General features: G+C 33.3%; 1 protein-coding gene across 1 annotated transcript; it reads right to left on the bottom strand.

Annotated features, from left to right (window-relative positions):
* Nucleotides 1-14,819: 14,819 nt before the first annotated feature.
* LOC114716901 (protein DETOXIFICATION 14-like) lies at nt 14,820-17,078 on the bottom strand. The gene is made up of 7 exons (XM_028901965.1): nt 16,737-17,078; nt 16,067-16,611; nt 15,877-15,966; nt 15,693-15,749; nt 15,341-15,579; nt 15,046-15,251; nt 14,820-14,885 (listed from the first exon to the last, which is right to left on the bottom strand). Exons 1-7 carry the CDS (start codon nt 17,076-17,078, stop codon nt 14,820-14,822), a joined length of 1,545 nt encoding a protein of 514 aa, XP_028757798.1.
* Between the last annotated feature and the right edge of the window lie 1,561 nt (nt 17,079-18,639).

Here is an 18,639-nt window from a genome sequence, read left to right as displayed (position 1 = left end):
AAACCAGAAGTTCTACATAGATTGATTAAGCTCTTAAGCAACATGCTACTCAAACATGTTATTGAGTAAAAGCTCTAGAAGAGATGAAGAAATGAAAAGCCATTATCATATGTTACTCGAGCCTGATCAAGCGACTACATACTCATCGAGTTACTGGTACTATCTCCTCAATTCTTCTCTTTTATCTTCATACATATTATTAAGGTTTTATCAGTAACATGTTGGATAAATGATTTTTGGATAACGTTATAGATGAATATGTTTATCGATCACTTGATCGATAACTGTCAAGTTTTATCGATCACGTGATAGATAATTTAGTTTGCTCAATAACTTGCTAGATTGATCGATCAACTAATCGATCATTGGTATAGCTGCTTAATATAAGATGTTGCAGGAAATAATCGATCACTTAATCGATCAGACCTTTATCGATAACTTGTTCGAATATTACATGTCTTCTTACTCGATATAGTGCTCTGTCAAAACCATTCGTTCAAAATCTTTTATCGATCAATTGATCGATCAAACATTTATCGATCAAATGATCGATTATTATCTTCACTGCATTAACTTGTGTTGAATCATTTTTTCGATCACCTAATCGATCATTGATTTATCGATAAAATGATCGATCATCCGATTTCCTGAAACTCCTGTTTTCACATAACGTGATAGATAATCAATTTCTTTACCTTACAGGATTAAATCTCTATTTTTCATTTTATTGATCACTTGATCGAATATTCATTGATCGATCACCTGTTTGATTAATCCACATAGTCTGTGTTTTTCGCTAAATATATTCTTACTCATTGTTTATCGATAACCTTATCCATCATCCATTTATCGATAATTTGTTCGATCATCAATGACTGAAGTTTCATTTCTGTAACATTTGGATTATTGATAATCTGTTCGATCAACAAGTGTTCGATCATGGAACGTTTTCCGTTTAAACATCAGTCGACTATGATGATTCTTAAAATCAATGATCTATTTTCTTTCAAGCTTTTCTCAGCCTTCTTTTAACATATACCTCTTTATCAAAAAGACACGAAGGCAAACGAAACTTGAAAGGGATTAACCTTGCATATTTCATTCGGAGTTCACTGTGTTCATGTTTCATCATTTATCGATCATTTCTTCGATCATCACATGATCCATAATCTGTTCGATAATTGCATATATCTGCTATATCTTTTCTTCATATAATTAATTGATAACTTGATCGATCAAAGCTTTATCGATCAAGACATCGATCAAGTAAGTTCATCTTACGTTCTGAATATCTAAATATCTGATGATTGATTCTATGTTTTCCAACTTATAGTTTCTAAGATTATCAGATACTTATCACTTGATTTGAGGAAGATTATTTCAGGTAAAGAGCCAAAAAGTATTTATAATATGAAGAATCAACTTTTGTCAGAATCTTCCAACGGCTAGTTTCAACGGTCATATTCTCCGAGCCAAACGGGAAGAAAATGCTCAACGGTCAAGTACCCAACATCATCTATAAATAGAAGAGCATTCAAAACAAAGAGAACAGAAGAGCCTGAGCTTACAACATCAAATGCTAAAATGCCAAATCAACATATTCTCATTTAGAGCTCCGAGAGAAAACTCCCTGTCTCTGTACTTCATAGACTAAAACATATGTATTCGTGAGATAGAGAGGAGAGTTTTCCAAACGTGCTTAAGTTTCATCTATCACTTCTTTGAGAGAAGAAATATTCAATTTTCTTTATCATTGCTAGATTGTATCCTTATGGTGTGTAAGGGGGAGTATTTACCTCGGTGTGAGGTTGCTGCTGAATAGACTGGTTAGTCTAAGAATTGTAAGTGGCGTCACAAGTGCCCGGATCAAACTTGTGATTGTAGTGGTTCTCAAGTACCCGTGTTAAACTTTAGGGAGATAGTCGATTGAAAATCTCAGGGGAAGCCTGGGGACTGGACGTAGGTCAGTGAGGACCGAACCAAGATAAATCACTGTTTGCATCTTCTCTTCCCTTACCTCTTTATATTTCCAGCTAAACCATTTTACTACTGTGATTATGCTTATCTCGATTCACTGTTTTTTATACTCAGAATTTCTAATGAATTTCATTACATTGCGAAAAGATTTTTAATTTTAATCAACACCCAATTCACCCCCCTCTTGGGTGTTCAGCCATTCCAACACCGGTTACTCACCCTGTTATTTCCACCAAGCAAATACAATAATTGTCGGGGGATGTCTTCATCAAACATTCTGATCAAAGGACTAAAACATATTCAAGTGAGTTACCAGATGTGTTATGTTAACATGTAGTCAACAAATAACATCACATAAGCTAAGATTTTCACTTACATCTCGCCCTCATCAGCTTTGACGGCTTGACTAACTAAGTTGAAAAAAAAAATCCTTAGGCTCCATAGGCCTCTTCATTCTTGATTGTGCCTTCAACTCCAACCAAGGAGACTTGATCTTGCTAAACCAAACCCTAGTAGATCTCCTTAGTTATTGTGCCTCCACAGATACAGGATCTGGATTAGGCCCAACGTATTCAGCAATGGCCAGAGGGGATACCTCTATCAATGAGTAACCCTCTACATCATCACTTTCAATGTTAGGTGACACTTTTCTAGGCGAACTGGCTGTAGGTATGTCACCCTCTGTATCATCACCAACAACGTTGCCTGGAACTTCCATGGGGGAATTAGCTGCAAGTATGTCACCCTCCCCATCATAACCGTCAACATTGGGTAGCACTTCTATAGGGGAACTAGTTGTGGGTATTGCACTCTCTATTACAAGTGGATGCTTGTCATTACCCTCCCCATCACCCTTGTGTTCCTTGTCCCCTTTGCTCATGTCATCACCATCCCCTTGACCCTCTTCCTCCTTCTCTTCATTCTCACTGTCATCCTCCATGTCACCCTTCCTATGACTATCTCCATCTTTACTGCCTACTTCATCCTTTTCCTTTTCCTCAATTGTGTCATTATTGTTGCGCCTATCCTCCTCATCATCTTTAGACTCACTGATATTTGAAGGCACTGTCTCTTTCCTGTTGATTTACTCTTCCTACCATCTCCCTGTCTTGGGATCTACACCTTCACTAGCTCCTTATCTACCATTTTCATCAACATCTTTTGCCCTTCCTGTATCCTCTTCATTAGGTGCTTGCGTAACTTCTTCAGCTCTTGCATGCAAAAGACATTAATCAATTAAGTATATAGAATAACAAGTTTACTATGGGAAATGACACCTTCACTATGGCATATTGACAAGTTCATTATACGGAATGACAGGTTCAGTAAAAAAAACCACAACTCAGGTATGGTAGATGACAAGTTCATTATACGGAATGACAGGTTCAATAAACAAAATCACAACTTAGGTATGGCAGATGACAAGTTCATTATACTGAATGAGAAGTTTAGTAAACAAAATCACAACTCACGTATGGTAGATAACAAGTTCAGTAAACCAAATCACAACTCACGAATGGCAAATGATAAGTTCATTATACCAAATGACAAGTTCAATATACAAAATTATAACTCACTATTGCCAAATGACAACTTCACTATGGGAAATCACAAGTTTACTTAATCAAATGAAAAGTTCAGTAAATAAAATTACAACTCAGGTATGGCAATTGGCAGGTTCACAATGATAAATGACAGCTTCACAATTTTAGTACACCGATTGACAAGTTCAATATGACTAATCACAACATAAGTATTGCGAATAACAACTTGAGTTTGCCAAATTACAATTTAACAATGACAAAGCTCTATGTCACTATAGTGAATCAGAACTTCAGTATAGGAAATGAAAACATAACTATGGCAGATAACAAGTTCAAGTTACTAAATAAAAACTTCAGTTTAACAATTATACCACATACCGGGTCCAAAAACTCTACAATTATCCTATCTTCTTTTCTCGTCACAGCTTCACTGCCTTTTTCTCCATACATAATTCCCCTAACACTCTTCCTCTCCTTGCTGGCCAATTCTTTTATCTTCTCATCAGTCCAGTATTCAATTGTAGTAGTGGACTCTCAGCCAACAAGCGTGTTGAGGTTAAAATGCTCACAAAAAAAAGCTGCAAGCTAGGCACATATATACAACATTAATGTTATGCACATCGGTAATCAAATGCAAACACAATAACAAACAAAATAGTAATACCAAAAGCAAGTATATGCAGCCACCAACAGTGCTGCTCGCGTGCCCTTTATTGCCCTGCTTGTAACCCTTGACACAGTTTCCCTTTTTTTTTTTTTGTAGAGATCCTTTATAATATAGGTAGCCTAATCATACTTTCCAAAGTCATCCATTGTGCAGCACATGACTCTGACCAACTTCTCACTCACTTCTAAGCTTGATTTCAGACATAGAAAAGTACCCAGCGTGTACAGCATAAATAAAAACTCAAATTTGTGATCCTCTTGGCCTGAAACAATGTCTTTTAGTATTTTGCTGAATGACACTTTCTGATATTCATTTCTCAACTCCTGATACGTAGCATCACCCTCATTAACTTTAGTTTGCACCTCCTCCTCATCATGACGGATTCCTAGCAGCTACTCAACATCTTCTGCTCCTATTTCCTCTGATTTGTCCCTGATTGTAAATTGATGCGTTGGTAGGTCATATGATCTCAGCAAGGTCACAATGAGATCACGGGGTAGTCTCTTTAATCTAACCTTCAACAGCCTCCTGAAGCCCATCCTCTCAACCCTCTCCCTTAAGTCTTCATTATTATTCATAAAATGCAGTAATTTTCTCAAATCCTTCAGAGACACTCAGGTGAGAAATGATGGGACATGTTTCTTTTTCTCCTCTTCTCCCTTTTGTGGCCTTCTTTTCTTCGCTTCCTCAGTGTACCTTATCTTCTCTTCAACGGTCAGAGCTTTCCATGCATTTGACGCAGCATCTCTTTTTTGTTTGGCTGTCAGGTCAAGGTCAGCTATTGTGGCCATAAACTCGCTTCTGAATAATTACCAATTGTTGTGTGCCTTTTTCGATCTAGAGGCTCCTTTTGATGCCATCTTCCTTTTCCTGCAAAACATTCAACATACAATCCTTCACAACCACATTTACTAACTAACTAGCACTTTTGTTAACAACCTATTCTGTAACCAACAGCCTTCTTACATCACTACCATTGACTTCTTATTTCGAAACATGAACTTGTAATTTCATATAAGCAAGTTGTCAATTTCTCAAAGTAAAGTTGTTATTCTCAACTACTTCTCATGCTTGTTATTTCTTATCATTAACTTGTCATTTACAATTATCAACTAGTTATTTCAGATTATAAAGTTCTCCAATTGTCATACTCGTCTTTGTTATTCCTAACTTGTTATTGTCATTTTTAAACTTGTCATTTCCTATTGTTAAGTTGTTAGGAACCCATGGCAACTTTCTTATTCCCAACTGCTCAATAACTTGTTATTCACTAGTTTAATGTTCTTATTTCCTATTACCAACTTGTCAATTACATATTGTTATTTTACATTATCAACTTGTCAATCCCCCTACTTCCATTTTGTCATTTTAAACCATACTAACACTTTAACATATCTTCAAATCAATTAACAGTTAACCAATTCAATTTGCACTTTACCCATTCCAGTGTTGTCATTTCCCAAACTAATCTTGTCATCCCCCTAATTGATCTTCTCATTTCCTTCCCACCCAAACCCATTCGCCCATCTTCTTCCACAGATAACTATTTTTCGCCAATCAACCACAACTTATTCGACAGAAAAACATATATATATATACATACTTTTCTGCCCTAAACGCATTGCCTCTCCTTAATGCATCACACATGCAGCAACCAACACAAACAAACCAAAGCTTCAAACTTACCACCAGATTTTGTCGCCGAATGCCACTATTAACTTTGATAGCCACACACGACTGTCACAATGCCTCTACCTCCTCTCTTGTCTTCGATAATGCCGATAGATCGCTACCCCAACACCACTCCATTCTGTTCTCCCACAGCAAATACACTCTTCTCTCTCACTGCAAAATGAAAGCAAACTCCTGCATGAAAATGGACAGACTGCAGAGAATGGCCAGGAGGATACAGAGCAGAGGGAAGTTATCGCGCGTTTGGTGGGGGAGAGCGCAGACAGGTTTTTTTCCCCCCAAATAAGGGAGGGGCATTTCAGTCATGTAAAACACATTTCATAATTGCAAATTGGGACCGGGTCCTTTGCAACAATTTTTCAAATTCAGGGTCCTTGATTGCCATTTTATATATTTGGGGAGTCTTTATTTGCAATTTTTCTCATTATGAACACTAATAATAATAACGGAAACACATTTCTCTATCAATATATCTTTTTATTATACACAAAATGGGTTGGATTTTACTTTCTATCATTTAAAATATAGGAAAATCTCATTTAAATTCAGCTAGAATATTAAAATTTAAAATTAGGCTTATATTTTGAACAAATCTCTAATCAGGTTAAGAGGCCTGGGATTCATAAATATTGTTAAAAGTCTAGAATACTTCTCTATGATTATAATATGAATTGTTATTTTTATATTTTTCCTCCTCAGGAATTCTTTTCTTGCAATTTTTTTGTTGAATTATCCTAAAAATTTGAAAACAGCAAATCTTTAATAGATAACAGAAAATTACAACATAGTGCTTGATTTACATTAATAATTACTCTAATGTTCGGCACCATCATCTACGTAGCGGTATAGGTCACTGATAGATTTTAATTTTGGATGGGTTTAATTTCTGTTCAATTTTAATATTGATCCATCCTCCATGTATTTAATAACATGTACACACATACAATTTTTTTTAATTAAACATATATATTTTCTTAACAGAACACACGTATATTTTAAGAGTGAAAAACTTACTCATACAACGAATATTTTACAGGTTTTGAATTGAGGATTATGTTTTCATTTTTTTTAATATTTTAAATACAACGGAAAAATTAATACTGATATTCGAGATCTTTAAATCTTCAAGTTAACAAATATTATAGTTTTTCGATACAAATACAAGAAATATGGATCTTTTTAATAAATGATATCATAAATACATAATTTAATTGAAAAATATATTAATTTGCCAAAAAAAAAAAGAGAGCATATCTTTTGTACCATTGTTAAAAGCTATTAATATTTATGTATTTTTGAAGTTTTGTATACATCTCGGATATTTATGTATGAAAAAAAATTAAAATAGTCTGTTTTAGTCCTAAACAATTCACATGAATGATTTGATCTTTAATAATTTAAAATTTCTGAGTAAGATCCAAACAGAATTTTTTTAAAACTATGGATATTTTAATTTTTTTTATTTATACATAAGGGAAGAAAATTTGCACTCATAAATTATAATTGCGCTCGCTTAAGTTTAGGTCTTTTTAGCCAATTAAATTTTCAAATAGGAATTTTTAACCAAATTTCCCGTAAATATATGTATACACACATTATGAATTATTATGTTTTTTTTTTGGGTTAAAACTTAGAATCATATACTAGATATATAATTTCATTTGGAATATTTTTAAATTATTATACATACTTCATCATTTATCATCACCCATGCATAATTTTTATGTTATTATTGTACGTGTGGGTGTACCGTAGATGGTTGAAAGGAGCATACGTATACATATATATATAAATCCTATTTATAAGGTAGGGAAAACAAACAAATTGATAAAAAAAGATTTTCTCCACCATATTTATAAGTAAATTCATTAAATTTTTAATTTGAATGTACTTTTTTACCTTTTATTTATTATTGTGTAGTATATTATTAACTTTTTAAAAAAATTATATATTAAATATGAATAAAATTAGAAATTTGTTAAATTTTAATGTAGAGTTAACCAGATTTAAAATTTTTATTGATTCTCTTGAAAAATTTAAAAACCACCACTCCAGATTCAGTCTTTATAATAAGTGATTTGTAGTGAAATTTTTTAGATATAAATATGAATTACTTGTTGGATATTTAATGATTGTTTTCAAATTTTATTCTTATTCAAAAGAGACAAAAAGATAAGAGGTGATAATAACTTGCAAGGGAAACCATACCTATAGTTTTCTTCAATTTTTTAATTTGGTACATGTGTAATCTTTTTCTTATTAAATATTTTAATTTAATTCTTTTAGCATCATTAATTTTTATAACTTTGCTCTATTAACATTGTTGTATCATGTAGGAAAACTAGTTGTGTTATCAATGTAAAATTAAATGATTTGATATGAAAAGAAAAATTCACAAGTATCAAAATAAAAATTCAAGAATATTATCAGTACGTAACGAGGGAAAATTTTAAGAAGTATAAATTTAAAAATCTAATCAATCTAATACATTATTAGCACGTGAAAATAAGTTAGAAGTAATTTATAATAAAAAGAATCCTGTGAGTGGTTCATTAATTATCCTGTACCCGCGCTTATCTAGCTTGCTCCATTTATGTGAGTAGAAGGAGAATGGCAATCAAAGGGATTAAATTACTCTAAAATTCGTTGATAACCGAGGAGCATATAATGACAAATTTCAATATGTAATGACAAATTTCAGTATAAGAAATGACAATTGTTTTATGCTGCTCGCTTGTTATTGAAACTTTTTGATAATTAAATTCTTTTTTTTGAGATCCCATGATAATTCTCCCTGTGACTAAATGGGGACTGTGGACTGTTGGGGGCATAGGGATGTGGCTGCCATGTGAACCATTAATTTTTAGGAAAAATACGCACAAGTCCCATAGAAGATAATTAATTTTGAAAAAGTTTCTGGAAATCCCCAAATACTTCCTAAGTTCCTAGGGATCTCAAAGCAAAAAATTAAAATTGTGAAATTACCAACTTGCCTTCACCGAATGACAACATGTACAGCTACAGTCATAACCTATACAGTAGCCAGTCACAACCTAAATTTGAGCCATTTACAACATGCACAAAAGCCAATCACAACCCATACTCAACTGAATAACAACATGCTCAGTTACGGTCACAACCTACACAGCAGCCAATCGCAACCTTTTCCATCAATAAGAGTAAGTAGGTAATTTCACAATTTCAATTTTTTGTTCTGAAGTCCCTAGGGACTTAAGAAGCATTTTGGGATTTCAAGGACCTTTTTCAGAATTAATTATTTTTTGTGGGACCTGTGTGTAAATTTCCTTTAATTTTTATAAGATCTAGCTTTGAGTATAAGAACATGCAGAAATTGACACATACTTCAAGCCATGACAAAAAGTTCACCAAAACTACTAGCTTCAATCCTTAATATAAGACTTCGTTTGACTTTTATTTTGATCCTAATATAAAACCCCAATCCACTTTGTCTATTATATTTATGTACTTTTTTTTTGAGATAATCCTTCTAATAATGGTAGTTCTAACCAATAGACTTAATTAGCAAGAATATTTTATAAAAAAATAACACCTATTTATCATAAATAACTAATTTGACTAGTTTTCTTAATTTACTCAAATTAGTCAATTTGCTCTTATATTTAGAATCAGGTAGTATATCCAAAGGGATTGGTTCGGATTTCAGCTGGGGATAATTTTTCTCTTAATTAACTCGCCATAATTTATCTAGGGAGCAATCCAGGAGTAAAATCCCACACGCGCCAAACTAACGCCAGGAGTGTGGCCTTAGAGATTAACTAGGATTTATTACAAGGTATGAGGCATGAGCCCTGGCTAAGTAGCTGTTTACCATGTCCACTCCATTATATTTGGGTCCCTACTTTAGTTCGCTGCAAAAATGAACACCATCAACCCAGTGTAAACTATTCCTTCGTTTCCCGTAATCTGCTATGTGAAATTCACTCAAATGTAACTGCGAGAGCTAGTGATAAGACATTAAAACATAGTCCACATGTACCCTAATTAAATGAATTGCATGGTTTAATAAAGCTGTTAGTATTAATTAAAAGTAATGAAAAGGCAAGGAATGTATTTTTCCCCCAAATATACCCTTATTTATTAGAGGGTAGGTGAAAAAGAGAAATAGTGAGAAAAAAATAATAATGCAATTTATTAGAGGTAAAATTACTAAAAATTCATTTACTATTTAGACAATCCCAAACTGAATCTTATTGTTATTATTATTCTTTTTTGGCCAGACAAACTGAATCATATAAAGAGGGTCGAGCCAACTTAAAAATTTGGATGTTACAGAATGGATCGGGTGGAGTATAAAGGAAGTTAAAATATATTCGTTCCTCTAGGTATGCATTAGTGACAATTTAGTCATTTAAAAATTGAGGACTAAGTTATACTGAGTCAAAATTTATGAACTGAAATATAAGAGATTTAAAACTTTAAGAATAGGAATGTTAATTTTTCCTATTTTTAAACTATACGATGTTTTGGAGAAAAAAGTTTTTTTTTACTGCAACTATTCCAAAATTGTCCACAATGATGGTATAATAATTGTGAGTTCGGTATGGGGATTATATTAATTGAAGGGAATTTTTAAAAGTCTAAACCTAATTTGTATGCACAAGTTTATCAAAAAATGTCTTGTAATATGAATCGAAGGAAGCATAAATAAACCTTGCTTTTAATTTTTTTTTTAATAAAAGATTCAAAGAGTGTTTTAGTTATTGGGTTACCTAGTATCCAAATCCTGATATTATTTTTTAGATGCATCTAGCACCCTAATCTTATTTACATTGGATCTAGTATTTTGATGTTATTTTCTTGGTACTTTTAGCACCTTAATTTTATTTGTAGTGTATTTATCAACTTGATGAAAGTATTATTTTTTAACAAAAAAATATTTCTGATCTTTAATATAATAGCTAATTGAGGGTTGGATTCAATTCTAAATATAATACCTTCATTCATTTTGTCTTTCAAATTATAATTTTTTTTCAAAATATTCTTATTGATTGTAAATAGTTTTCACCAGGAAATAGTTCCAGTTACATATAATTAAACAGGATAGTTGGGAGAAAATAACTCATGCTTGTTAAAAATAACTAGCTTAACTAATTTATTTAATATTCTCAAATTAGTTACCAAGATCTTCTGTTATCTCGGGTTTTGAGAAGGACCACAGGTGACAGATGTTATTATTTAAAAATATTTGTTTAATTCAACCGTACAAATTAAATATAATAAATGAATCACGTTGTCTTTATTTCATTTTTGCCTTTTGCGTTTTAAGTTTTTTTTTTATCGTTAATTAGTATTTGTTTTTGGCTTTGGCTTTCATTTTCTCTCTTTTCCATGGTAAGGTTTTCTGTCATTTTACGAGATACTTTTGTCTTTTCGAATTGGATGGGTACTTTATTGATCAAAAACCATGTATAAGTCGTTGTTTTTGTTATCTATGTTTTGCAAAGGTTATTATTCAATGATAGAGCACTTTAGGGCTTGTCTTGCATTTTATTAAGACATCAATTTGGATTTAAGAGAACTCATTTTTGCCTTTTTCTCTAATTTTTTTCATGTGAATTGGATGGGATTAATTACCGTTAGACAAAATGATAAAAAGTAAAAGTGATGCTGACTTTTTTACCTCATTAAGATTAATGACGTGGACTTCCAATCTTTTTATTTGTTTATTTTTTAAATTCATTTTTTAAGCTGAAATTCATCTTTTTTATTTCAAATCAACCACCAAATATATACTAATTTTTTTTTTGGAGTAATGGACTTTTTCAATTTTATACTCCCATTAAATATTAACGCCATTGCCGCCACCACTGCTACAGTGACAAGTGTGAGGGAGTTTTGCGATGCTGATGTCAAAATAACAATTGTTGGGATGTGACAAGTGACCATAGAAACTGGATAAGTTATGGAAAAAAAAAATTATATATAACATTTGGAACAATTATTATGATGTCCCAAGAAAAGAATTTAATTATTAAAAAGTCCCAATGACAATTGAGAAACATAAATCGGTTGTGATTTTCTATACTAAAGCTTGTCATTGCATGTTTCTCAATTGTTAATAGATTTTAGGGTAATTAACTCCCTTCCTGGGGACCTACATGCAATTCCCCTTATAACATTTGACCTTTTTTTTTTTTTGAATTAAAGAGGTAAGCACTAATCTTCAATAGGACTGTCTCAAAAAAAAAAAAAGAAGAGAGACACTAACAGCCTAAGGTTATAGGTGAAATCAAACTTGCAACCTCCTATTTAGAGGCGTAGTATATTAATGCCACTTTGTATGACAATATTTGACATTTTCGCTAGTACAAAATACTATATTTGGTGTTCTTTAAAAATGAACTTTTACTACTACATATAGTGTAGTAGAAGGAGGAGTAGCAGTGACAACTATGTATATGTAGTAGAAGGAAGAGTAGTAATAAGTGACAACTATGACATTTGTTATGAAATAACAGAAGCCACAGAATGACTTATGGCTTCTGTTACACAGTGCAACAGAAGCCGTGAGTCATGACTCACGGCTTCTGTTATTCTTGGTAACAGAATCCATAAGTCATGACTTATGGCTTCTCTTTCCCTAGCAACAAAAGCCACAAGTCATATTTTTTTCCAAGAAAAAAAAAACAAAATATACAAATTGGGCTTCTGTTGTGTTGCACAAGTGAGGGCTAAGTCATATATTTAGAACAAAAATTAATAAAACATACAAATCCGGTAATTACTAATTACTCAAGTACTGTATACAAACTCTAGACAAATCCAAATCCCAACACCAACCTAAATTCCAAAATTGCATAAATTTAGAATAACAAATGAACACGATGCTTTGCCTAATTTGGTTGCCATGCTTTTCAAGATGTAGGAAGGGCATTATTGGCCTTCAAACTATCAAACACAACCTTCTGCTAGCTTGCTAGTTCAATATCTACCAACTCAACCCAAGGAATAATTAGCATGTAACTTCTATAGAAAAAGCAACTTAAAAGAAATCAGCTAAACCACTTGGGCTTTACCAATTACCAATAACTAATATGTCATTCATTGCTTATATAAACATGCCTCAAGAATCACATACCTAATTAATCTTTTGATATTATCACCAGCAACCCCAATGCCTAGTTAGCATGTACTATGCACTACAACAATAGAGAGAACAGGGGAGAGATGACCAATGGCGAGAGAGGCGACCCGCGGCGAGACACAAGGTAGCTGAGCTCTTGATGGATCGACGGCGACACACCACAGATGAGAGGGGCACGGAGAACAGAGGGGCGAAGCGAAGTAGTGGCAAACAAAGTATTTTGCCGAGAAAGAGGAAAATGAAGTTCGAAAATAAGGCGGCACCTGAAATACGGAATGAAGCATTGCGGAGGGAAAGAGAAACAAATATTTTTATAAAAAGCACTTATAGCATCTGGTAATTGAGAGGATCAGACGCGAAACATATAAAAATTAAAATGAACTTATGGTGTCAGGCCCAAAAATGACAGACGCCATACGTTTTTTTTTTTCCCAACTTTCAGTTGATTAAAATTTTTTCTTATTCGGAAAACTTATGACACCGGTTTCAGTACAAATAGGGGTGATAACAATTTTTTTAATAATTTTCATTCACCTATGGCGTCTAGTCCGAAACAAACCAGACACCATTAGTGTTTCATTTTTTTTTAGTAGAAAATTATTGTTTAATTTTTTAATGTGCATAATTTATTGTTCTATTTCAAAATTAACATGTTTTAAATATTTTTATTAGTTTAAGTGGCAATTTATTTACATCTGATTTAAAATTTTTAAGAGTTAAGAGTTAATTTACATGTAGATATATAGTTGATATACTACCTCTAGTCTTTAATATAAGACCTCGTTTGACTTTTATTTTAATCCTAAATATAAGACCCCAATCTATTTTGTTTCTCATATTTATGTATTTTTTCCCAAAGTAATCCTTTTAATAATGATAGTTCTAATCAATACACTTAATTAGCAAGGATATAAGAAAGACAATACTCGTTTATTACAAATAACTAACTTAATTTATTTTTTTAATCTATTCAAATTAGTCAACTAGCTCTTATATTTAGAACCAGAGGTAGTATTTATGTATAGCTTCTGTTATACATATAACAGTGGTAGTAAATGATAATCTTATTTACGGCTTCTATTCTTAATGCAACAAAAGCCATGGGTTCTTATTGCTTCTGTTCTTTTAGTAACAGAAGCAAAATCTAGTAGTCAAACTAACATTTTGCACTAGATTTGTCTATGCCCAATTGTTCCAAATATATTACAATTTACTGTTTTTTATTGAATTAAATTTTTTCATTGAATATGCCAAATAAGTGGTGTGGATGGTTCATATATGCATATGATTTTCATTCTCTTTGTTTTTTTTTTTGGCTTTTTTAAATCCCAAATATTTCCAATGTTTAGGGATCATTGGTGGTCTAATAAATATTGTGAGCCTGTGCCTTTCATTCCTTGCATTCATATACAAAGTAAAGAACAGGATCCCAAGCTTGACGGGAAAATGCTGACTTTCTACCTCTCCTTGCTGTCTCTCTCTTTTGTTCTTTGGCCCCCTAATTCCTACCATCTTTGCATTTGCTTTCTGCCTGTTTAATTTTTTAGCTTTTTGCCTTGACTTCGTCTCCCAGTATGAACAGGGATTGATCCAACTGATTAGAGTGCTGGTTCATTTTAACTCCTTCCTTTTCTCTTAATTGCCTCAAATCAAATACCGCAATGATGGCCAACGTAAAAGAATGATTTTTTTTTTATTACTATTAAGGCCAAAAGTAACAGACAACTAAAAGCCATGCAAACAAGAAAAAAAGCCATACAATTAAATTGATGTTGATATAGGTATAACTCCATTATAAAAATAACTTGGCTGATCAAATCAAAACACTTTCTTTTTCTGCCGAAGTTTTCTGCAATATCCTCTCCCTAGCTCGCCTTGCCTGCAAATTCAAACTCACGATAAGAACAACTCAAATAAGCACTACATAAATGTCGAAAAGTTCTTGCAAAATGTACAAAATGATCTGATCAAAAGTGAAAAATTTTAGTTCCAAATTTGAAGATGAATTGGAGTGGGCCATCGGAAAGAGAAGAACAAACCTCTTTTGTCCAATCGGTACAACTTAATATGATCATGAGCACAATCACTTGGCAGATTGTACCCGTCGTTATTCCAAGCCAAAGGCCTTTTGCTCTCATGTCCAGCCAGAACCCCAATATTGCAGCAAGTGGAATGCCAACAACATAATGAGCTCCGAAATTCACATATGCCCCTATATGCTGCCATCCACTTCCTCTGGCGATCCCTATTTTGGACAAGAATTAGATTTATCTAAGTTTAAATACAATAAGAACGTGCTTGTGTTTTGCATGGTATTGGAACGGAAGATTTCACCTGTAAGGGTTCCTTGTAAGGAGTCCATAAAAGAAGACAAAACTAAAAGAGGAGCATTGTCTGTGACATAATGGATCACATCTGGCTCATTGCTAAAAACATGACCTAAAACATTTCGACTTGCAAAAATGATTGCGCTCAGTATAAGAGCCACACAAGCCGCCAGAATCCTCGAACATAAGGCAGACAATCTTGCCACTTGTGGACTTCCTGCTCCTAATGCATCTGAAACTCTTGCACTGAAAATAAAATACCGATCACAAAAAGTCACCAATATTTACAAGTCATGATCTATATTATTGAAGACTACTATTGTAAACGAATTCAATGATGGATATTATGTCATACGAACCTTGCTGCTGAACCAATTGATTCTGGTATCGAATAGATTGTAACATTCATTGAAACACTGTTCACAAAATATAGAATAAGTATAAGGAATTCATAGTATTATATCATTATTTCATAGTATTATATCATTATTTTAATACTTGTGACAGACTTAGGAGACTGAAAAATTTAGAAAAAGCATATACCACACGGCTAAATTTGAAGTTTCAAGCTCTGGGTTTGGCCGTAGAAGACCAGCAAGCAACTTAGTCACCTCACATGACCACCGTCGGAGGCTGAAATGATCAATCACCAATATCGATATCAATAAAAATATCCAAGGTGTAATATCGATTGTAGAGGAAGACACATTGTTTAAGTGGAGAAGAATAATACCAAGCCATTATAGCCGAGGGAATAGCAAAACGAAAGAACTCTCCAATGCCTTGGAAAAGTTCCATGGAAATTGGAACCCGAGTCTTTGCACAAGAATCAGAGAATTTCATATATAAAGAAAGTAAGATCACATTCAACCAATATGAAATACCAATGGCAAAAGCTCCTCCAAAGCGACCCATTCCAGATTTAAAAACCAGCGTCCAACAAAAAACTACATGGGAGGTGATAGTTAATGAAGAAGAGATCACAAGAGGTGTGATCATGCTCTGCATAAGATAGAATCGAACCAGAACTTGAAGTGTTGCGTAACCAAAGAGAGCAGGAATTAAGCAAACTGCAAATTTTCCAGCTTCATGTGCAATTAAAGGGTCTTGACCAAGCACAACCAACAGCCTCCCTAAGTTAAGCCATAGCATAGATAGAGGAATACAGCATAAAAGAAGACAGAAGATGCCAGTTTGAATCTGAACACCAAACTTCTCATATTGCTTAGCTCCGTAGGCTTGCCCACATAGTGTTTCTAGTGCAGAAGCCAACCCAAACTGTTCAGGAAAGGTACAAAATACAAAATACAAAACGGAATTAGTAGTTTTCAATCAAAAGTTTAAACCCCACAATGCAAGATAAGATCTTGTAATTGTAAAACAGCTAGTAGTGGGAGACTTACTATGACCCTAAAGCCAGTGACGGCACAAAGAGAAATGGCAACACCACTGCTAGATTGAGCAAGTTTTCCCAAGTGACCCACCATCATCAAAGCAATAGTTTGCAGAAAGAAGGTTGAATAGTTCACAGCCACCATAGGCCCTGCCACACAACAAACAGCTTTCACTTCTTTTGCAATCACACGCCATGTTAGGCGAAGAAGACGATCGTCTTCTTCTTCATTCACCACCTCCATGGCCTTCTCTTGACGATTGTTTTCCATATTCCCTTCTTTGTCTTCCTCACGGCCACTCCTCTCCGTACTTAGAATGGCAGGAGACATCAATTCTGGGTTCTGACTCATATGTTTGTTGGTTTTTACTTAGAAGAAGAAAATAGAAGAGAATGGTTTCTCCTGATGAAGATGTTCTACACATTTTGCAAAATCAATCTAGTGTCCTATTTATAGGCAAAATACGTTATGATCCATGGTGCGGTGGTAGGTCCATCCTCGTGTATAGATTTTTGCGCAGGCGAAGTAGTGTTCCCCCTTCAGACAAGGGCGGGCCCAGCATGGAAACTAAAGGGGCCAAATTTTTGAATCATTATATACCCACATATATATATATACGTGTGTTTTGGTTATTTAAGGTTTCATTATATAAAATAAATACTTTTCTTTAATTTATAACTTAGACGATTGCTAGAGAACAAAGTAGATCAATATATATATATTTTAAATTTCAAAAAGATAAAATGCTCAATCTTTATAATAATTTATCTGTTTTTTTCTAATAATAACTGAGAGAAAAAGACTAACATGTAAAGCAAGTGTTTTTTTCGTTTTTGTGTAAGCTCAGAATATTCCTAAATCATTTTTGGGCTGAAACCTAATCTCTGTTGAGTTGAGGACATTAAGGTCAAAGCTCTCTCAACAAATATATTTTCCAAAAGTCTAACTTATATTCCTTTTTTTTTTAAGCGATAAGACTGCTTACCATCTTAGTTTAGTGTTATTCTGTTTTTAGAAGTGAATAAATAATAGCCATTCATAGACAATTACAGATTCTCACACCCATTCTGTATATAACTGTGTATAAAACGGGGGAATGGCTAAGGAAGTGGAGGGGCCTACGGGGTAACGTGGCTCCATCACATGAGATTCCGTAGTAAATGAAGTGTTCTTTTCTTAATTTAATTGTTTCCTTTTATCTTTTATGTGGTTTAATTTAATTTTTTCTACGGTGGAGGATCAAATCCGTGTTAAGATTGTTCTCATCTGTTACATGTATGAAAGCATTAAAATAGAAGAGAATGGTTTCTCCTGATGAAGATGTTCTACACATTTTGCAAAATCAATCTAGTGTCCCATTCGTAGGCAAAATATGTTTTGATCCATGGTGCGGTGGTAGGTCCATCCTCGTGTATAGATTTTTGCGCAGACGAAGTAGTGTTCCCCCTTCAGACAAGGGCGGACCCAGCATGGAAACGAAAGGGGCCAAGTTTTTGAATCATGATATACCCACATATATACACGTGTGTTTTGGTTATTTAAGGTTTCATAATATATGATAATTACTATTGTTTAATTTATAACTTCGACGATTGCTAGAGAACAAAGTAGATCAATATATATTTTAAATTTCAAAAAGATAAAATGCTCAATCTTTATAATAATTTATCTGTTTTTTCTAATGATAAATGAGAAAAAAAGACTAACATGTGAAGCTAAGTGTGATTTTTTTTTTCTCTGTAAGCACAAAGTATTCCTAAATCATTATTGGGCTGAAGCCTAATCACTGTTGAGTTAAGGACGTTAAGGTGAAAGCTCTTTCAACAAATATAATTTTCAAAATTTTAACTTATATACTTTTTTTTAAGGGATAAGACTGCTTACCATCTTAGTTTTTTGTTATTCTCTTTTT

This window comes from Neltuma alba, unplaced genomic scaffold, assembly GCF_004799145.2.
Source record: "Neltuma alba isolate B1F8T4 unplaced genomic scaffold, ASM479914v2 tig00011698_pilon, whole genome shotgun sequence".
NCBI classification, from domain to species: domain Eukaryota; kingdom Viridiplantae; phylum Streptophyta; class Magnoliopsida; order Fabales; family Fabaceae; genus Neltuma; species Neltuma alba.
The sequence above is the reverse complement of the archived record's forward strand: the minus strand, read 5'-3'. Positions and strand labels throughout refer to the sequence as shown.